A 23018-nucleotide genomic window follows, 5' to 3' on the forward strand; every position below is an offset into this window, starting at 1 on the left:
ATTCACTTGCACTGTGAGGACCTATAGAGCTGAGATATTCTTCTAAAAATCTTTGTTTGATTTCTAAAGAAGAAAGTCATGCACATCATGCGCATGAGTGTGAGTAAATTATGTCAGAATTGTAACTTTTGGGTGAACTACCCCTTTAAGACTTGATTCATATTAATATGTATCTAGGAGTATAATATGTATACATCAAACTAACATGTGTAACTATATGTACAGTATACGTGATGTAGTATATCCAGTAAACATGTGCAATATAAATCTACAATATAAATGCAACAACCATAATGACCTCATGTTCAGTTTCTAAATAATTAATACAAAGAGATTGTTTAATTATATTTTAAAACCATATAAAGGTCATATAAACAAAAATACCAGTGCTGTAAGATAACATTAAAGTTGATGAAAAAAATACAGACGTCATGGAAGAAAACCGCTGCGCATTAAAATGCTATCAGACAGGAATATGAGCACACTGCCACAGAGAACGGAGTGCAAAATGCATTCACTCCACACAGCATCTGCTGAGCAACAGCATCCATACAACAGATTACACAAGGAGACTCATAGACCACCCGGGGCCAGAGCATGCTGGGTCTTGTTTGCGCTAATATCATTAGTGTATGAGTCAGATCGGTGTATGTTGCTATGGTAACTGGGCAGCACTAGCCCCCATCGACACCTGAGCATGTGAGATGTGAGAGTTTCGAATGAGTGCTAAACTGAATATATTGAATGTCTAAGGTTTGATAAAGATTTTGTGTTTCTCTACAAAGGCAAAACACAGTAACAATGCCAACAGTGAAACTGAGAAAAATGGCTTCAAAGTTACTTGTTTTAGTGGGTTTTTTTAATTACTGTAGTTGTCACACTCCATTTTCTCTGAATCTGAGCATAGTAGAGCCAAACCAATGTCACAACTCAGATCATAGACAAAATATGTTGTTACTGCATCTTGCCGTTGCATGGCAGTATATCACTAGTACGGGTGAAACAGTTCCTGTGCAAAACTGTATGGTTGATACCCATGGTTCAATATGCAATTGTATGATGAAAAAATAATCTCATATCTGATGATACCTCTGAAAATATAAATGCAGTTCTTTTTTTGTGCATGAATTGTATGGTACCCATTTTCCAGAGTAATAAGGTAAATTCTGCTCTCTGAATCGCTATACTGACAGAAAGGTAAAAGAAACTGCAAAGGTATATCATGATGAATTAAACAACAATAAGCATACTTAATATAACATGAGTGGCTACAGTCAGACTGAGCAAGCGTTGAAAAGGTTTGAGTGCGTTCTCAGGCACACTGAGCACATGCTTATTATTGTTTGCATCGCCTAATATAAAAAAATCAAACAGAGTAAAGATGCTAGAGAACTAGCATGTCACAATGATCTTTGACAGTGGCAACCGAACTCTCTATATCTGCTTGCTATATATTTCAATAAATGTTGACATTTTATAAAGTTAAATAGTCTCTGTAATTTCACAGTGTGGTGCTGCAGCAAACGGTGGAACAGGACAAAAAACACTGCTGTTTAGAGACCAATTACACTGTTTTATAGTTGACAGAGTGGAGAGAGAGGGGGAACAGGATACGGGAATGTCACAAGCCAGATTCAAACTCACATGATCCGCATGAGTACCACAGCTCAGTGTATCAGAACATGAACTCTAAGTTATAGTTCCAACGTGGCCTATCTTTGAATGAAAATATTGTATCTGCATATTCTGTAAGCTACTCTCAAAACGTGATTAGATTTTGTCCAGTACTACTGCATAGTAAAGACATGGGATTGGTGGTACTCACTGTGGCATGAGAGATGGTGAGGATGCCATTCTTCACAGAGCACTTCCTCCTCTGCCACACCTTACGGATCCTGTGGAAGGAAAAAACACTCTTCCTCAGCATGTCAAAGATGTCATGGTGAGAAATGGAACTGAGAAGAAGTTCCTAACTAGGGAATTTCTTTTGTAAAATTCTTTAATAATATCATTAACCCTTATCTGCTGTTATAATTAAAGATCCAGCATAGCTTTTACTAGGACAAATTGACCCAATATGATAAATAACAGCTCTAGAGTCACAATTTGCTGTTTGTGACTGTGCGTGTGTGAGAGACATGAGCTGTGTCCAAAGTCACGTAAACATGTACCATGATTAATCGCGATTAATCACAGAAAACTGTGTGATTAATTAGTTACTTTTAATAGATTCACAGCCCTACTTTAGTAACAGTTCTGACCTGCAACAGCACGGAAGGGTTAATCAGAAGGCAGTTAATGATATATCTTCTGTGGTAAAACTTCTTGGTGCCACTTATATGGGTATTTGAGTATCTCTAAAGTTCAAGGCTGTGAGAAGCCGTGATCAGAAGTGTTTTTTTTATGTTTAATCAATCGATTAAAGTGTAGCCAATGCCATTAGGCATGATTAAGTGACACAACACAGAAAACAGAAACATTTGACTGCAATTCATTTGAATGGGTGAGCGAGCTCACCCATCACTCTTCTTAAAGAGATAGCCCTTCTTCTCACTGCCAAACTCCTTATTGCCCTGCAGCTGGTGCATACTGTAGCCACTCTGCTTGCTCTGAGAATCCTACACAACACAATAAATCCGTTATAATATCATTTACTGCACCTTTTGACACAGCACTGAGCAAATACTGCTGTCATTACAGAAATAATAAGCTGATTGAACTTTAAAACTTTTAATAAAGGCCAACAATATAAACAAAACAAAACACAGCTTACAAACAGTAGATGTTACTAATAAGTCAATATATAATAAAATATGATTGGGAAAAAGCATCCTTAAGGGTCGTTCACACAGGAATTTTTTGAATGTTCTAGCATTCAAAAAAAACTCAGAAATGGAACTGAACAGAATATGTGTTTATAGGCAGATTAAATCCCATATACTGTTGCTAAAAAAAAAACAACAACAATGAAAAACTCAATATTCCATTTGTGTACTGTATATTGTTTGCATATACCAACAATAAATAATAGCTCAAACTGAACGCATGAATGCATCCTGTGTGAATAGCCCCTTAAATGTTACTTTTATGCACTTACTCTCCTAGACTTCATTTGGAAGGCAGTGAGGAAATAAAAGGAGAAAAGTCAGAAACTTAAATGTGAGAGTATTACTGTGCACAAAATACAAATAAGAGCCAACATCAAGGGGTAGTTCACCCAAAAATGAAAATTCTGAAATTCTGCCATCCTTTAAACACACACAACTAATTTGACATTCTTTCTTCTCTAGAACACTAAAGATGTTAGGCAGAATTTTAGACTCAGTCATCATTCTCTTTCATTTTATGGAAAAACATTTAATGAAAGTGAATTGTGACTGACATTAACATACTACCAAAGAAAATCGTACAGGTTTGGAACAAAATGATGAGGGTGAACAATGACAATATGTTTTATTTTTGGTAAACTATCCCTTTAATGTTACAATCAGCACAGCCATATCCGAGGACAGACCTACTTCACATGTCTCTCAGAATTTGTAAATGTCTTGGCGAATTCTGGTATGAAAAGCAGTTAAATCTGGATTTTATAATGCTGAGAACAGCATGTAAATCCAGTGTTGCACACAAAGGCGATTCTCCAGTGGGCAGTGGACAGTGTTTTGATAGCTCTCTCTCTCTCTCTCTGGGATCAGTAAATTAAAAAAAAGGGTCTCATCAAGTCTATGTGGATTATCCTTGGGCAGTGGGTCTAAACTAGTGGGTCGCAGTTCTGTTCTGATAGGCTTGCGGACAGCAGGGAAAACAATGCTAAATGCAAATCATAAAATGTAACTAATCATATAACTGTTCATAGTTAGGTTGGTAAAATAAATAGATTTATGAACTTTTAAAATGAAGAGAAAACATTTTTAACCTTTATTTTATTGTTACCGTTAAAGGCAGTATACATCCAGTCAAACTCGACAGTATTTTGCAGCTAATTTGTGTGCCACTCCATAGAAGCTAGACAAATTATTCAAATACCAACATGAACAGGTTACGTAATTCCTCTTAATCTTGACAATCAACAAAAAAACTATGAAAGGGAAAAGAAAATATGTCGAAGACTACATTAAATATGGGTTCAATTTGACACAAGGATGGTTTTGTGTGGTAAATTATTGAGATCATGAAATCTTCAAAATTCAGAAGCCAATACTGTACATTTGATTAAATCTTGGATATTAAGAATATTTCCTGTTACTTTTTTATGATAAAAAATGTTGGTACTGTATTGAGTCCTACTTGATATCAAATGTGGGTCTTAAAGTTGCGTCAAAAGGAGTCAAAAGGAGTTCCTTTGGGGAACAACTACAGGAAATAAGTCTGGTGTACCTACCTCTTTCTGTTCCAGTTGTAAGGATGACTTGATGAGATCTCTAAGAGCAGTCAGCTGTTTTTTCTCCTCATCTTGAGTCTGTTTTATCTTACAATACAGAATTATTGTGTTAAAATATGTGATGAAATGAATAATACAAAAACATGTTGCCAGTTCCTTCTGTCTAAATATCTTAGCTCTATATATAATAGTATAATATCTCTTCAAAAGTGCAGTGATAGTGGACTTTATTACTTTATTACTTTAACAGTTTATTTGAGTTTTACTTTTTCCCCATCTGAATATGAAATAATATTCCACTCTTGTGTACTCATATATTCATAATATTTATATCTCATAATAGAATATCTGAAATATTCAAATTGTTTTTACAGGTACATATTTATAATAACAGAGCAAACACAATAATAGAAAACTGTACAACAGTACTGAGCAGGAACTAAAGAAGTACAAAATAAGAGGGAAACTAACATTATAGAGATCAGCAGCTAACTTCTCGATATACTGCTTCAACTTATCAGCGGTTTTTAAGCCATCCTGGAAAAAACTGAAACAACAGACATCAGCTCTGTTAAACACAAATCAAAGCTTGTAATAGATTTGTTCAACATGTCAAATATTTATGTTTAGTAACTATGGAGCAAATTCACTAAGCAAGTTGCCATAATTTTGTACACGATATCTATGTGCAAAAACCTGAGTCTTCTTGCTAATCACCCACAATGCAGTTTAACCAGGCTCTAAATGCATTGAGTGTTCAAATGAAATCGTTGTAATACATTTCAGCACAGACACCTTTCATTTCTATGTAAACTAGCTTTATTATAGACAACGTTTTTACTAAACTTTGTGCTATTTGCCTGCATTAAATAACATGGTGCAATTATCGCCCACAGAAAGCAGGTGGTAAACAAAACTGTTTAAAAGAGATGTTTGTTTACATTTTCTATTGGTCATGGCAGCAGCATTTTTTGAATGATGGAAAAGAGTGGGCATATATTCAGCAGATATATAACCAAAAACATGGTGTAGTCAAGTGCACTTTGGGGATATTATGGAGCCGATTCAGGTGTCTTGATCACAGTGGTTTTCTTTGGGAAAGTATGCCACATTGCTGGTAGTCTGCTGCATCCATCACCTAACACTAAGATCCCACATTTTGCTGTGAAAATTGCACTCAGCACAACTTTTCTGGATGCATTATCACCGATTTGTTGATTCCTTTAGTCAGTATGCAGCTAAAATAATGCAAAAATCTCATGTAAATAAATGCTGCAATCAGCAAGTGCAATTGATTCTAAGTGAATTCCCCCTATGTATGTAGTAATTACCAGTAGGTCTGATGTAATTTAAAACCCTTTGAAGATATGATGTATGCATTTCACACACTATATATGAACTAATCTAGAAGCTATTTCTAGTTGTTACATCAGTGAGAAAATGCAATGCTGGGATACTCACTTGCATTGCGCATGATAATACTTGATGAGATTCTGAAGGAGGTCCACTCCCTTCTTGGTCTTTATCTCGTTCACTTTAATCAGGTACTGTTGGAAGCCATGGAAAATAAAACACACGAGACACTGCACATCTAACAACACACTTTTGTTGTGCTTTTTTGTCCTGATAGCAAATTATATTTTAGATACTTCACCCTATTAAAATAACAAATATCACTTGCTGTGAAGTGGTTGAAATGGCTCAACTTTAAGTATGGCATTTAAAGGCTCCACACAGACACATCTGACATAAATGGATAGATGTCCAGCGAATGATGAGAAGGTGAAAGAATTCTCATCGTGAAAACTGCACCAGATAAAACGTGATGTAAATGTCAAAAGTCTATCCTTGTAGTGCTTGGCTGGCGTGTAAGAAATAAACCTGAACACACCACACAAATATGTGCTTGGTAAACATTTCATTTCAAAACCATGGGCATTAACAGGGAGTTGATCCTTCCTTTGTGGCTTCAGCTTTCATGGAGTTCAGGTGTTTGTGCAGGGGCCAGACAAGTTCTCAGACACCAGATCCAATAAACCATTCTTTATGGACTTCACGTTGTGCATGTGGGTATTGTTATGCTAGAACAGAAAAGGGCCCCAATCTAATGAAAATGTATTTCTAAGGAGATTGCATAGCCATGTGCTTGATTTTGCGCACCTGTTAGTAATAGGTCCAGATGACACAAACCCATAAAATTAGATGGGGAGTAATTGCATACTTTTGGCCATGTAGTGTATGAGAATGCATCTGAAAACCTCCAGGCCTCTCAAAACACTTCAAGTAAAGACATCATAAAGGAAAAGAAGATCATTTAAATTTACTGAACAATCAAAAATGTCTCACAAGCTAACTTTTCCAGTGCAACAAAGGTACTTGAGGAAAGAGAGAGAAAGTTTCGATTCACACAAGTGCACACATACACACCTCACACATCTGCAGCTGAAAGATTCGTCGTTCCTTCTCCATCTCCTCTGCAATCTCTGCACCAGTTATCTCTGTACGGATCATACCGTGCTGCTTGGCATGTTCCCTTTTCTCTTTCTCAATCTTTGTGCTATGGCAATAAAAGACAAGGAACACAACATGAAAGACATAAACAATCAGCTGAGGTTCAGTCTGAGGTTACCACAAGTGGAGTGGCCCTCTAAACATAATGTTGATTTACTGTTTCGTTTGAGTCTTGCCTAAATCACAACATTGCATTAGACAAACATTTATTAAAGAGCAAATATATTTAGATAAGCATTTCCTGAAGGACATATAAGTCCTTGCAAGGCAACAAAAGAACAGGGTTAAAGTTTTAGGCAAGTTTACTGCAGGTTTTTTGGGTCTTTGTCAAATTAAACGCTGCATCATTTCCATTGTCTTTTAGCATGTGTAAATGGTTAAATATATGCAAGGAAGACAAGGACCATTTATAATTCAGAATGCAAGCAAGTTTAAGAAGACCAATCATGAGTATACAAATATTTTGATGACGTCGTCACTGTTGTTTAAATTTAAAATGCTGAACATTCTATCATTGTAAATGAACGGGAGATTTTGGGAGACTTGAATCAGTAATATCTTAAAAACTGTAAAGTTTAGAAAATCAAAAATTAAAATATCTGAAAACATCTACAAATAATTGTTTGAATGAAGTCTGTATGTTAAGCGGTTCAGGCAAAATGTATTCCATAAGTTTAATACTTAGGCATGGAGTTAAAAAAAATAAAAAGTCTAACCAGAAGATTTGTCTAATATCTTTAATAAACACAGTTACACTTACAACTTGGTCTCGTAGTCTTTCCAGGCCTTGTCAAAAGGCTTTTTAAGATCCTGTGTTGGGGAAAATAAAATAATTTAGACTGCATACATTATTACACAATATAAAACACCACAAAGAAATCATCAGATTTTAAGAGATAACATTTTCTGAACACTACCCAGAAACCCAGATTTACATGGACTAACTGTGATTGTTTTATCAGATTTTCCCACCCTCAGCAACCTATTCTTTGGACTTAATAAAATGTTTCCACATTGCTATTATCCAATTGTTCATCTGCTCAGCCAAAAATGTATCACAAAACACAGTTTGTAAGGCTTTTGGGATGTTTTTCTTACCAAAAGTGTATCAACTTGCTAGCTTAATTTCAAGGGCATGAGCATACATTTAACAGCATGAATATCAGAGTATAAAGAGATGCACTGTTCACCATTCCATGCATTTATGACTCGCTCTTATGTAGGCTGCCATTCATGTTACTATTTTAAAGAGTTCCTATCTATTACGCTGTTTTTTAAACACTGAATGAAAAGCAAACTTGAAAAACACTGCGTAAACTGCACACAGTGGATTAAAACACATACAGTGTTGAAAGTCTGAGTCCACATTGAAAATACTGGATTAAAAAAAAAATTTTATGGTGTAAAATAAATAAGAAATACAGTATTAAAGATTTTTGCACTATTTCTAGGTCACTGATCAAATAAGCAAATTTGTGGCACTGACCATGTTAACTCTTTGGGGTAAAAAGGCAGATTGATCATCAAATTTGCACAAACTTGTGGAGTCCATTCAAGTATGAGTGCATGTAGTCATTGAAGCAAAAAGGGACACATACCAAATACCAATAAATTCTGAAATAGGTGTCAAATTTTCAATTCAACCTTTCACTCAACTCGTTATGCAGATCATATGATTTGTGGTAAAACAAAATGCATTAAATTTGAAAAATGCACAGCTGAAGCATTTTCAGTGGTGATCTATTGATTGTGATCTCTGAAGACAAAACATTGTGTTTTGTCTTCATTTCCTCAAGCAATTTAAGCCTCCAGCTAAGAACAAGTCCTGGTTACACATACTGGAGCATTAGTGTGGGTGCTTGTTAATGGTTTATGAGGCATCTGTTCTAGTGCAGGGAAAGATTTTAGAGAGAGCTGATAATATCCTCCAGTGATTGTACTTATACTCTTCAGCTGCCTCTGTCAATAAGGGCATCAGAGAATGCTTTGGTTTCCACTTAGTAAGAGGGTGAAAGAATGTATGAGTGTGAGTGCATGTGTGTGCGTGCGTTTATGTGTGTATGAGAGCGTAACCACAAAAAATTTGCTTCAATTGCACTATTGCTCTTGCTTATTCATTTTTTTTATTATTATTTTCATTTTACCTTCATTTATAAGTTGATATTGATTCTTTAAAGTCACACTTTTTACCTTTCTTTGTCAATACCTTGTATATACTGTACTGCGCAAAAGATTTAGGCACTTGTGAAAAATGTTGTATTGTAAGGATGTCTTAAAAATGAATGCCACAAATAGTTTTTATTTATCAATTAACATCATACAAAGTCCAGTTAACATAAAAAAAGCTAAATCAATATTTGGTTTGACCACCTTTGCCTTCAAAACAGCACCAGTTTGTCTAGTTTGTGCTCAGATTATTCTACTTACCCCATTGGAAAATGTTTTTTTTTCTTGTTTTAAGCATACATTTCATGAGGTTTATGCTTAAAACAAAGACAAAATGCTAATATGGTAGGAACAATAAACTGAATTCAACATATTCTCTGAAAATAAGTCTTAAAATCTTGATTCTCAAGTACATTTATCTTGTTATGTGGTTTTTAAGATATTTTTACTAGATAATAAGTCAAAAATACTGATTAAAATGTACACTATATTATTTGTAAACAGCTAAGCTGCAAATGCTTTAAATACATTCCAAACTAAAACACACAGAGAGAGAGAGAGAGAGAGAGAGAGAGAGAGAGAGAGAGAGAGAGAGAGAGAGAGAGAGAGAGAGAGAGAGAGAGAGAGAGAGAGAGAGAGAGAGCTGGTAGGTATGTATCCTCTGTCTACTTTGCAAAAAGTGAAGCCTCATCACTTCTACTCAGAAATTCAGCTGATGCTGCAGAGGCTCTTAGCCTGGGTCATGATAATGTGAAAACAATCAGAGAGTCCTTCTAAAAAAAACTCAGCATGGCAGGTAGCCCTACACTTAGTGTAAGTAATTTTCACAATCACTACATGTTTACCTTCAACAGTTGGCTGACAGGAGTGGTCTGTCTGACACCTAAGCTCTTTACCTCAGTCAACTACACGCAAGTGCATTAAACACCCCCACACTATTAACTAGCAGTAACAGTGGCCATTCCTTCAGCAGAGTGTTGTATAAAGGACAGTGGACAGTAAAGAACCCTGTAAATTAACTCTGGCAAAATATCCGATGTATGTTTTTTGGTGCAAAGGGACTAATTAAAGGTGGGTATGGAGCTGTAAATCAGGGTGTTCCAACAAGGGGGCTATTCCAAATAGTTGAGTCCAGAAGCAGGATTTTAAATCATACCCCCTTCACTCCCTTCAGATCTCCTTTGAGCAGAGAGTCCAGAGTGAAGATGACATTGTGGCTGAGACTCTGAAGCTAAGGAGAGAAGTCAGAGGAGAAATCTGAATCAGAAAACGGGAGGCTCAGCTAATGATCAGAGTACTCACTACATTGACACAAACTGCTATAATTCAACTACTGGCCTTAAAGTAATATTCTAGGATATGTATAACTTGAACTGTACAACTGCAACCCAAAAATGAAAATTTAGTCATAATTTACTCACCCTTATATTGTTCCAAAAATGTATGACTTTAATTACAAAAGATGTTATGGACTGACCGCCTCAATCACCATTAAAGTTCACTGGATCTTTTTTCCATACAATGAAAGTAAAGTGTGACTGAGGCTGTCTTTCTACCTCACATCTCTTTTTGGTATTCCAAAGAAAAAAGTAAGTCACACAGGTTCGGAACAACATGAAGGTGAGTAAACGATAACAGAATTTTCATTTTTGTGTGCACTATCCCTTTAACAATTATTATATGTAGTACTCAACATCAGCCCACAGATTCTGTCCACAAGAAAAATATTTCTTTAAGGCTTTTTTAAACAGCTAAACATAAAATCAAGACAAGACTTGCCAAAATTGAAGTGAGTGAGTGAGTTTTGGTTGATTTTATGTCATCCTACTAATCTAAATAAACAATTTAAATGCTGTTTACACTCCTTTCAAGCAATTTCTTTTATTTATTGGTTACCAAGTGTTTTTTTAAATGTTCAAGATAAAATCTGAACAGACAATCAAGCTAAATATCTTCTGAAAAAGCTTTAGACTTAGATACATTTTTACTTACAAGTGTCCTGTTAGTATCTCTTGTCACCTAACCAGTACAATTGTAATATACTCAATGGCCTTTTCTTATATTATGATAAAGTACATTTTAAATTAAAACAACAAGAATGAGGAATGTAAAAATCCATTGTCCATTTTCTCTCACCAGGTTCTTGAGCAGAGCAGCCAGCTCCTTGATGAGGCTTGAGAACTTGATGAAGGCTGTTCCCAGATCAGAGTTATCTCGGCTAATGAAGTTGCTGCCAAATTTGTCCAATGCCTGCCCATAATTCTCTTCATTCTGCAAATGCTCTGTGGAAGAGAAGACACAGACACATATTTTTAATAAAATGGACTGGACAATGAGTAATTTAACTACTACCATAACTACTAAATAGATAAATAAAATGGTAAAGACAAACTTTGATGTTGGCTTGAGAAGCCTAGCCTTAAAGTTTGAAGTAGTTATATAAGCTTGAAGTTTGAAGTAGTTCAAATTTTTTGTAGTAGTTTTAAAAGTTCAAAGTTTAAAGATTATAAGAACTTTCAGTCTAACAGATGGATGGATGGATGGATAAACTGATAGATAGATTACTTTTGCACATCTTTACATTTCATGCCATAAAGCTATATGAATTTAAATGAATTCAATCAAACGTTTGATTCGAAGAAAAAAATGACAATCAGGAAAAGGCACCACGCAAGACTTTTAGGTAAATGTCTTTTATTATGGAGTGAACTACGTATCCCATGAAACATTGTGAATGATGGAAAAGTAGGCTTAGAAGTCAAATACTGAGGCTTGCTACCCTGAGTCAAAGGAACAAAACCGGAAGTGTCTACACTGTTCTGATGCAGAGATATATGATTTCTTACTTGGTTGCTAGGGTAACACCATCTGGTTGCTAGGCAGTTACTAAAGTGATACTAAAAAGTCTTCTTGCTACCCTGAGTCAAATGAACGAAACTGGATGTCTCTACGATGTTCTGGTGCAGAGATATATGATTTGTTACTTGGTTGCTAGGGTAACCCCATCTGGTTGCTAGGAAGTTAACAAGGTGATACTCAAAAGACTCTTTGCTACCCTGAGTCCAATGAACAAAACCGGAAGTGTATACAATGTTCTGGTGCAGAGATATATATTTTGTTACTTGGTTGCGAGGGTGAACTCAATGGGTTGCTAGGCAGTTGCCAGGGTGATACTAACAAGGCTGTTTGCTGGACTGAGTCATTCGAGCCAGCAATAAAGTCTCTATGATATTCTGATCCAGAGATATCCATCTAAGCTCATTTTACTGGAAGTCAATGGGTTTTCGTTGCTAGGGTTCACTAAATGTTTGCTAGGGTGTGGCTAAATATTGTCCAGCATGATATTTAAAGGCTCCTTGCTGGTCTGAGTCAAGTAAACCAAAATTGAAATCTCAACGTTGTTGTGGTGCAGAGATATGTGTTTTGCTATACAGTTGCTAGGAAGTTGTCAGGGTGATCCTAAAATGTCTGCTTAAGTATAATGAGACAAACCTGAAAACTCTATGACATTCAATCAGGAGATATCCAGCTAAGCCATTTTGAATGGCAGTCAATGGGTTTTGGTTGCTAGGGTGCACTAAATGGTTGTTAGGTTGTAGTTGCTAAAGTGTTAAAATTATAAAGTAAAAGAAAGAATAAAAAGAGTGATGTAAAGATAGAAAAAGAAAGTGATGGAGCAATGGATAGAAAGTATAAGTGGTGGAGTTATAGGATGTAGCTTGAATCCTCTAAATTAGTTATTACAGGAAACATATTCAACACCATGAATTGAAGTCAAAGTGAGAAAAGATCAGTTAGAAAAGATATAGCACACTATTTGGGATTAGTCTGAAGGTCTGTGCCGAATTTGGTGCATGTAACTTAAAAGCTCTAGGAGTAGTTACAGTCAGACATTTTTGTCTCAGAAATTGAATAATAATATGTTTAAATAGAATTTCAAACCAAAATAATTAATATAAAAAATATAAGAATATTTAAAAACAACAACAACAAAAACAGTCTTCAGATAAATTAAATTCAGCTCATACACAAGCTAGAGGGTGGAGTCTTTGCTTGAATCCCCAACATAATTCAAATAGTATTCCGTGTAGAGGAAGTCAAAAGAGAATTCCTAAATTCCCTGATCATTCCTGAACTAGGACAGCTTCCTGTTTGAATCCCAGCCCAAAGGATGCTGAGTAAACCAAGAATAGCACTTCCAGTACACAAAAGTGCTACTGCTGTCATCCACCTTATTGAGTGCCAATAAGTTCAAGGCCTGCAGGGGGGAAAAAAACGCAGTTGCCTATTTACAAGATGTTCATGAAGAAAATATAAAAGTTGTTTCTTGCTCCAAAAGAAACTGAAGAAGTAGTTCTAATATCACAATATTTAGGGTATCATGATTGCACACTAAATCTCTATATGGTGATTATGGTCTATATACTACTCCAGTGGTTTCCAAACTTTTTACATTGGCGTACCCCTTCAAACATTCAACATCCTTTCGCTTACCCCCTCTCTAACGCATAGATACAATTCACACAAGGTCATTTGAAAATATGTCTGTTTAACACAATTATCTTTGTAAAACAACTCCCTCATGTTATATTTGTACATGTTTTGTACATGTTATATTAATCATATACATACTGAATAAATTATTTACCGATTGAGATGTGAATGCTAGATATGATATAACTGCATAACTTGAAAACTTCCCCTCATCGCGTCGCGGTATACAAGAATAGCGTTCAGTTCTGCGCCTGGAAGTGTGCATCATTGCAAATACGGCATTGCTGGCCGAATTTGAGCATTGAGGGTAAGTATCTGTGCAATGTCAGCTCAAGGTGCTTTTTATGTCACATTTGACACTGTTAGCAAGGTTGAGCTTATTTGCTGAAAAAAACATAATGCAGCAATGTAAAAACACTAAACAGGTCTCTACCTTGCGGGCAAATGTGATTGAAAATTACTGCGTGTGAATATGGAAAATTACTTGGTGCTGCTGAATGTCTGACACCTGTCATCAAAGCTTTTGAACTTATACCATCAGCATCAAAACTCCCTATGCATCTAAACAAAAAAAACAACAAATAAATAAACTAAAATAGTGGACGACTGACATGTGCGAGCGCGTCTGGTAAAACAGTGAAGTATTTTACTTGCTATCACTTATATACGTCACATAGCACTGGACTGGGCTGATGAAAAAATATACTTGTGTGACGCACGATACATGAGTAAATCAATTTTTAACCGCAAAATATCAGGTTATTTCGTTGCATATTTTTCTGACCTTTATGACACAACCATTTTGGTGTTTTTACACTAGAGGGCACACAAAATAATTTTTGCCAGTGAGAAATACATTAACTGGGTTTGAATGTTATTTTAGACTGAAGAAAGGTAAATCTCAGAATGTCATTCGCATACCCCAGTTTGGGAAACTCTGTACTACTCTATAGTTTTACATTGAGATTCACCATGAACCGCATAGACTAAACATTAAGCAAAATTACTGACATACTCTAGACATACACTGAATGGGATAATTATACAATTTATGCAGTTTTGTGAATGCATATAAAACAGCATAAGTGAATAACAAGCCTAACACATGGAATAAACAGGCGAAATATTGTATTAGTATAAGCCATATTTTATTAAGTAACAGGTGAAAATATGGCAAAATACTATAGAATTTGATCTGATACATGGCATTTGAGGTCAACAGCCCAAGATAAGCCTAGTTTATCCTAATTTTGCATGATTATATGAGACCTGCTCCATTATTTTGAGTAACAGAGACACATTTTCAGCTTTATGCACTAAATTAAAATAGAAAGCATTTAAATTATTATATCAGCCAAGATTTAAATTATTATATCTTGACAACGGTTTGGAGATAAAAACTTTGACTGTAGTGAATAAAACTCAATATGTGTTTCTTTGTCAAATTGACTCAAAATTCAAGAGTGGGTCAAATTGATTATTTGTATTTAACATTACTTTTTCCCTGCTTTCTGTGACCCACCAGTTGAGAACCACTGTATTAGAACACCATCCATAGTATAGATAACCAGCTAGCATATGGGACTGATCTCCTTGTCCTTCCACTCTAGTGCCTCCGTCCATGACGGGCTGACATTATTAGATCATTTGTCTTATTGAGGGGAGCTAAGAGAGACAGTCTCCTGAAATAGGGGGTTTTCATTTTCCCTAAATGACCAGATGGGAAGTTTTACTGCAGCCTTTCTGGACTCAGGAGGAACTATCTGGGTGAATCACAGTGTTATAACAGTGCTCATTCAGGATATATTTTGAACAAAAAACATCAGCTGAGATAATTTCTGACTGTTTATATGTCTATGTTATAAGCTCATGTCTAACAGAGCTCCTACATATGAGCCTCTCCCAAATGTATAAACACAAAGAGGTGGACACTGTCTGCTTATGTCTGCAGAGAAAATAAGCTAATCATGTCATATAGGGGTGTACTGCCAATACAATCATATATTCTTCATATTTTCTCACAATTGAAATGGAGGGTTTAAACTTTAAAGACAGAAATGTGAAGCTTATGATTTTAAAAAAGCACCTACAATAATTCTTCTGTTAAAACTCATGTATTATTTGAGCTGTAAATAACCTTTACAGCAATTTTAGGGTCTATTGACATTATATCATCATGGAAACAAAGTTGTAAAATTGGATATAACCTTTTATCACACTTAAATCATGTTTACACACATATTGGCCACGTTCACACAGCAGCAGAATACTGTTGTCAGTCCTGTATTTGAGTACTTAATAAGGTTGCATTCACACACAGGATGGTTATTTACAAGTGCGACACCCACATTCTACAAACAAACTGACACCCGCAAATTTTCAGGTCTCACAACTGCATTATCGGCAAACCTGTGCTGTGTGAACGGAACTGTACTGGACAACTAGTTGTTAGTCATGTCATATAATGTAAGAGCCACACTGTACACTAACGCGTGTCTCATGTGTTTCATGTGGGGTTTTGTTAACTCATGGAGACTGAGATATGAGCTGTGTTCTCAGAATATCAAACCGCTGTTTTCCACCGGCTGCTCAAGGGCATGAGGCACGCAACACAAAAGCTGCACTCTGCAAGTGGTTAAAAAGCACTCAAAACTGCTGTCGGTTCATTATGATCTGATGGATGAACTTGCGCCTCTTTTGGACTTGTTTATTTAATAACGCAGAGTTAATTGTGAAAAGACATGCCTGTGTTATAAATGTTGCCATCTTAAATATTTACTTAAGTCACTGTCACTATGGATACAGCGGTAAGAATACGGTTGTGGCTTTGGTTGTTCATTCATACAGACAGTATTCAAGCTGCTACTGTAAGCAGTTGTATGAACAGGACATTTCAAGACTCACACCTGTAAGTAAATGCAGTTGTCAATCCCAAACACTGATATGTGAAATAGTATTTTAACATTTACGAATTGGCCCTATTCATTTCCATTGTAAGTGTCTCACTGGAATCCATATTATTGCTTTTTTTAAAGAAAAGGAGGGGCAAGTGCACATTAATTTTTGTAGTAATCAATATTATGCTACAAATGCTGTCAATTAAGCTTAACTTGTATTCTACCCGGAATATTATTTTAATGACTGTTTGTAGTCTCCTTTGAGAATTGTACATGGGTATAAGGTTTCTCCTGGGCAGAGAAACTGACCACTGTTCTTGCCAAAAGCCTCCAGGTACTGACAGTTACCGGTATTTGGTTTCCTTACATGCACTGCATGTTTGATTTCGCCACTCAATAGCCATGTTTCCATTATCAGACCAGTGCAAGCCAAGGCTATCAACTGGTCAGCCAGGTCCAACAGCATTGGACCTCGAACCACGAGATCAAAATCGTTCTGAAGTCCCACCATCGGGCTAATAGCCCAGCAGCATTGCCTCCAAACCTGCCCTTAATACACCACCCTGGTGCCAACGTAACACACCCCACCCATTTCACAAGCAAGAGCGAAACCCTCGAAATAAGCATGGTGGAGACTGAAGCTACCGTTTGTTTGAGTATTTTGGTCTTTGCTTGGTGGAAAGCAAGACCTGACTCAATTGGCCAAAGGAGCCTGGCTGTTGGCCCTGAGGAGCCCTGGAATAACAGTGGGAACGCTACGAACCCTGGCACGCACTTGCATGCCCTCGTTTGGCCCTTAAGTGGAAATGTGGTTATTGATGTTGGCTCAATTGCTCAATGATGTTGTGATCCAGCTTTGCCATTAAGAACAATTAAACGACACAATCTAAGCATCAAGCAGACATTGATGATCAACGTGCCAACACATACATTATTATTTTGTCTTGTGGAATATCCTAAATTATCTAATATACTGTAAACCTGTGAGAAAAAGGGTATGTAAAAATATGAGCATGTATCACAGCTACTCTAGACATTGCTGATTAAAAGGTGGCAGACATATTTAAACAATACTCTCAGCAAAGTGACAAGCAGACATCTGAAAAGGAATTCAACAGGGAACAAAAGCCACATGCCAAGTGTCGAGAGCTCTGGTATTAATCATCGCAAGCTAATTAGAGCACTTCTATTTAGTTGTATCTGATTAAACAGGATCATGACACAATAGCACACTGCAACACACACAGCAGGAGCTAGTTTACACCCTTTCCCACTGCCCACAGCAAGAGGCACTCTACACATCCCCCAGCAGCAGGGAGACATCAATAAGCTGACTGATATTCGTCACGAGCAGCAACATTCAGCTTAAACTGGTGTGACTTCATTCACAAACAAAAAAGTGGCATTTCTGCTGGCATTTGCTGACTCATGATGAAGGTGCCTCTTTGGAATGCTGTAGAGATATACAGGACATGTTCTCAAGGAATACTGAGGTCAGAGAGAGGTCAGCCAATAAATCTGATCAAGCACTGCAGCTTACAAAAGGCTGACCAGCCCCAAGAAATCTTACAAATCACATTACTCAGAATCATCTCATGTAAATAACACAATCATGTCATAACACCCATATAATCAGAAAGCTCATCCTAGATTGTGAATAAATTAATGGTCAATGTAACTCTGCAAAGACATGTTGCTGGAATACAATATTTTGTTGGTCATGAAACAACATTGCTGTCAAAGAAACATAACTCTAACAATATCTCTAACCCTAGTTATTATCTACCCTTAAAATTTGACGCAAACAATAGGTTGATAAACCCCTAACTCTTACGCATCAAGTATGCGTACAATCGAACACATGCCTTTCAAAGTGTACTTCTTTTGACCATGCAAGCTTCGACTGATGAGATACTGGACTATTTCTCCTCTGTTTAGGCACATAAAGATGTCTTTACAGTCCTTCAGACACGAGTTATCCGAACGCAGGAATCTCCCGTCCTCCTCACACATGTGCTCTTGATGTGCACATCCAATGTTGTTGCTTTCATATTTGTCTCCTGTTCTTAGCATCTTCTGCTAGTGCTTCTTATTGACAGCAATGGCTCAAATGTGAGTGTTGCCACCTTGTGGACCCACTAATTAGTGCAAATAATTTCAGGCGCAAGTGCGTTCAAAGACATGTTGTTAGAAAAGTCATGCTGCACGAGTTCAGTGCTCGAGCACTCTGCTGAAGACCAAATTTACATCAAGTGTCCTGTAATCGGACACTCAGCGTACACTACTGGTCAAACGTTTTGAAACACTTACTCATTCTTTATTCACATTTTAGAATAATAGTAAAGTCATCAAAACTATGTAATAACATAAATGGAACTATGAGAATCATGTTGTGACTAAACAAAATCCAAAATAAATAAAAACTGTTATATTTTGTTACCTTCAAAAGTAGTCACCCTTTGCCTAGAATTGGCAGACATGTACTCTTGACATTTTTTCTTGAAGTATCACCCTGGGATGCTTTTTAAACAGGGCACTTATTGGCTGCTTTTCTTTATTATTTGGTCCAAGTCATCAATTTCAAAAACTTTTTTTTATAAAATTTTTGTTTTATAATTAAGTACATTAATATGGTGGCACAATTATATTTTTGACTAATAAACTCATTTAAAACCTTCAGATCCAAAGATTTTTAAGATCATGAGAAACATTTCAGTCAAGTGTTTCAAAACGTTTGACAGGTAGTGTATACAGACCGAAGTAAACTTTGGGTTTAAGATTAACCCTAACATTAACCCTAAAATCTCACTGGTTGATAGAAATTCTGTTCCAGGACCAACAAGGTGCCACAGTCCAGGTATCGCAATCACCTTCATCTTGAATCTGGAATCCTCTTGAATTCTGGCCCTGACTCCAATCCTGTGTATGTCTATGTCTTTCTACAGTCCACAAGTGTGGCATAGAGTGTAATCACTGTGATCACGTTTGGCATTTGTATTGGGTCGCTGGACAATGGTAGCACTCTTACATAGAAGGATTAAAAACTGATAAAAAGCAGTGAAGGGCCTGGATGAACCAGAAACGCATGTCCCTCATGAAATGCTTGTTAAATGGTCTGGAGGATAATTCAGGATCAGACCCTTGCATTTCGTGATCTTTCTTGTTCATTTGCCCCATAGGTCATGTAAGCACGTGAGCCTGCCTGGATGGAATGGCGGAGAGAAGGTAAAAGGGAGGCTAGCGGTGTCTAATGGAAAATGCAGTGAAAAATGTCACAAATAAGAGATCAAGAGAGGCACTACCAATACCATTACGTTTCTTGTATCATACCTGGTAGTGTAGTACTTTACCAGGAATTTGGTAATTAAACACTTCTTTTACCCCCAAAATTAATTTGAAATCAGTCAAATGATTTGTGGCATCTACAGACATACTAATATATATATATATATATATATATATATATATATATATATATATATATATATATATATATATATATATAATTTAGCATAATGTTAACAACTCTATTTAGGTTGTATTTTTTTTTATGTATTTATATCTGCAACTCTACTGTTGAATCCTATGCAGAGCCTCGGCTGGGTCTTACCTTGACCTGAGTTGTAGATTGCTTTTACGGATTTCTTGACCTTTTGTAAAGCTGTTCGGTCCTGGTCCAAAGCCTGAAAAGACAGACAAAAAGAGAAAAGGGTAGTTAAAACAAGACCAAAATAAGTCTGTGATTCATGATGAACATCAACCTTGGAATTCCACAGGAATTACATTGCTGGCCACACCTCGAAGGGCATAATCAATCTCCTGGGATCTCATAATCACACTGTATGTAACCATGGCAACAAATGCACAGCAGGGGCTTGAAAACTGTTTCTACACTCAGATGGGCCAACAGGTGGTGAAAATGTCTGATATATTTCTCATAAGACTGAATTACATGCTTACAAACTGCTACACTTAAACATTCAAGAGACGTTAGACAGAATGTTAGTCACAGTCACCATTCAATTTCATTCCATCTTTTTCATTCAATGAAAGTGAATGGTGACTAAGGCTAACATTCTGCCTAATGTCTGCTTTTGTGTTAAATGGAAGTAAGAAAGCTGGGTTTGGAAAAATATTATGTTGAGTAAATCATGACAAAATCTTTTCTTTAAAAGTCCACTTTAAATCCACTAACTAATAAATGTAATGAACAACATGTTAGATCTCCTCAGACAAGACAGCATTGGGTAGTTGAATGAAACTGTTCATGGATGCGCACAACTTGACATACCAGAATGGACCCTATTACAGGGAGTCTCCTAGCAACATTAGCACAAGGGCGGGAGAACCCCTAATAGAATATTTGTCTATTTGAAGGCTTTACTATCAGATGAGGTTATCATTTTAAAATTCAAAACCATTGGGAAATTGAGACCGTAGTAAACAACATATGCCCCTGAAGGTCATAGATCTCAGCTTATGCATTCTCTTTGGTTCACTGACTTTCACACTGTCAGTGTTCGGGATTGGCAGCCATGCACTATGCCTAAAAGAGGAGTGTTTTTTTTTTGTACAGACAACAGCAGACAGGAGCAGATCAAATAAGGTCTGTATAAACAGCTAATTATAGTCATAAATGTCTGTAACAACAGTGACAAGTTAATGATAATACGTTTCAAGACAAACAAAAAAGCATAAATGAACACACAGGGCCTCGTTTCCCAAAAGATTGGTAAACCGATCATTGGAAAAACGATTGAACAAATCATCTTTGAAGGTTACTTTATTTATACACCTGGGGTAGATTTGATTTGCAGTGGATGAGTTCATACTTTAGACCAATTTTTTACAAAAACAACACAAACAGTGTACAACGTAAAAAATATAAAAGAACATGATTTAAAAAAACAACTCAGAGTGTACATCATAAAAACTATAAAACAAAAGCATCGTAACTTAAGTAGTACTTGAACTTGACTCCAGCCAGGTCTCCTAAGCAACTAAGTTGTGTGTGGATCGCGGAGAATAGCATGAGCCTCCCGTGCTGTGAGTCTCCGCGGTGTCATGCACAACGAGCTAAATAATAAGATACGTTGAATGACAGTCTCAGAAGCGGAGGCAACTGAGAATTGTCCTCCGCCACCCGGATTGAGGCGAGTAACCACGCCACCACGAGGACCAACTAAGTAGTGGGAAATGGGCATTCCAAATTGGGAGAAAGGTGGATAAAAAAAAAGTAGTACTTGAACATCATCGCAGATCTACGAGTCCTCAGGAGTAATCGTATAGAGCTTAAGAGCATCTTATCTTATGCAACGAAACTCCACTTCATACAATTTAGTACTGTTAATGTTGAGATTATTACACTTTATGCAACAGTATACAATGTGACAAAGAAACTTTATTTTTTAGAATATACAGAATCTACTTATATCAATTAGCCTATATATATATATATATATATATATATATATATATATATATATATATATATATATATTTGTCTATTTATTTAGGCTGTATAATATTCTATAATTATATAGTTCCAAATAAATGCATAAAATTGATAAATAAATGACTAAATAAATAATTAGGCCTAAATCAATGCATTACCAACACAGATTTGTGTGTTAGACAACATAGTTGGTACAAAGTGGCAGCAAGATTGTTTTACAAATGAAATTCAGAGGGAATAGAGATTATATATTTAAGGGTAAAATTGTCTTTCTTGGCTTGTCAAAATGTCTTCCCACCTTTCTCTCAGACCCTCAAGGGTGCTCTCGCCCGGACCACAATGCGCAACATTGGCCGTTATCACTTTTGGGAGCAAAGAGCAGACCTTCGCTCAATTGTTGAATGTTCCTAAAGTGCAGCCTTAGGATAACAACACGGTAGGGCTGCTCGATTATGGCAAAAATCATAATTACTATTATTTTGGTCATGTTGAATTCATAATTATTTAACATGATTACTCATTGGCTTTGGAAACATCATGCATATATTGAACTATTTAAAAAAAAAACTTAAAAAAAAAAAGAATGTCCATGAACTTGAAATGTAAACTGCACTGGGTAAAAGGGGAGGCTATTGTCATACGATAATTATTTTATGTTATGTATAAGACAAGCCTCAATCACCAACATTTACAGCAAGGGTGCTCACTCTTCTATGGAATGAGATCTACTTTTTCATCATGTTATTGCAACAAGATCTACCATGTACAATAAAGAATATATATTATCACAATATCAAAATTTCAGTAGTCTTTAGTGAGATTTGACGATTCTCAATACCAGCTTCAATACTACAACAAATAATAACACTAACTAACTAATATGTTAATTATGGAAGAATGGTTTCAAGTTCTCAAGTAATTATTCAAGACCTGTACCTGTACAGTCAGTAATAAATAAAAAAAAAAAACAGCAATGAATAGAAATAGATTAAAAACAATAGAACAAAAAAATACAAATTAAGAACAATCTGTGCTTTTTTAACAGCTTTAAAAGTTTGTGCAACATAAAACTACTACTGGTCTTTGCTGTATACCTTAATACTTTTTAAAGCTA

At 36.1% G+C, this 23018-nt stretch overlaps 1 protein-coding gene across 3 annotated transcripts in view; it reads right to left on the reverse strand.

Annotated features, from left to right (window-relative positions):
* LOC127649283 (arf-GAP with SH3 domain, ANK repeat and PH domain-containing protein 1-like) overlaps positions 1 to 23018 on the reverse strand; it is an 80743-nt gene that overhangs the window by 26806 nt on the left and 30919 nt on the right. For all 3 annotated transcript variants that reach the window (XR_007971276.1, XM_052134325.1, XM_052134324.1), the window contains exons 4-13: positions 20060 to 20132; positions 11195 to 11340; positions 10215 to 10289; positions 7653 to 7702; positions 6809 to 6938; positions 5843 to 5928; positions 4853 to 4928; positions 4382 to 4468; positions 2518 to 2618; positions 1826 to 1895 (exon numbers count right to left, since the gene is read on the reverse strand). Coding sequence is in view for 2 of the 3 variants with exons in the window: in XM_052134325.1 (XP_051990285.1) it covers positions 1826 to 1895; positions 2518 to 2618; positions 4382 to 4468; positions 4853 to 4928; positions 5843 to 5928; positions 6809 to 6938; positions 7653 to 7702; positions 10215 to 10289; positions 11195 to 11340; positions 20060 to 20132 (894 nt within the window). In the remaining variant the exon portion in view is untranslated. The remainder of the gene's footprint in view (positions 1 to 1825; positions 1896 to 2517; positions 2619 to 4381; positions 4469 to 4852; positions 4929 to 5842; positions 5929 to 6808; positions 6939 to 7652; positions 7703 to 10214; positions 10290 to 11194; positions 11341 to 20059; positions 20133 to 23018) is intronic.

This window comes from Xyrauchen texanus, chromosome 9, assembly GCF_025860055.1.
Source record: "Xyrauchen texanus isolate HMW12.3.18 chromosome 9, RBS_HiC_50CHRs, whole genome shotgun sequence".
Taxonomy (NCBI): Eukaryota; Metazoa; Chordata; class Actinopteri; order Cypriniformes; family Catostomidae; genus Xyrauchen; species Xyrauchen texanus.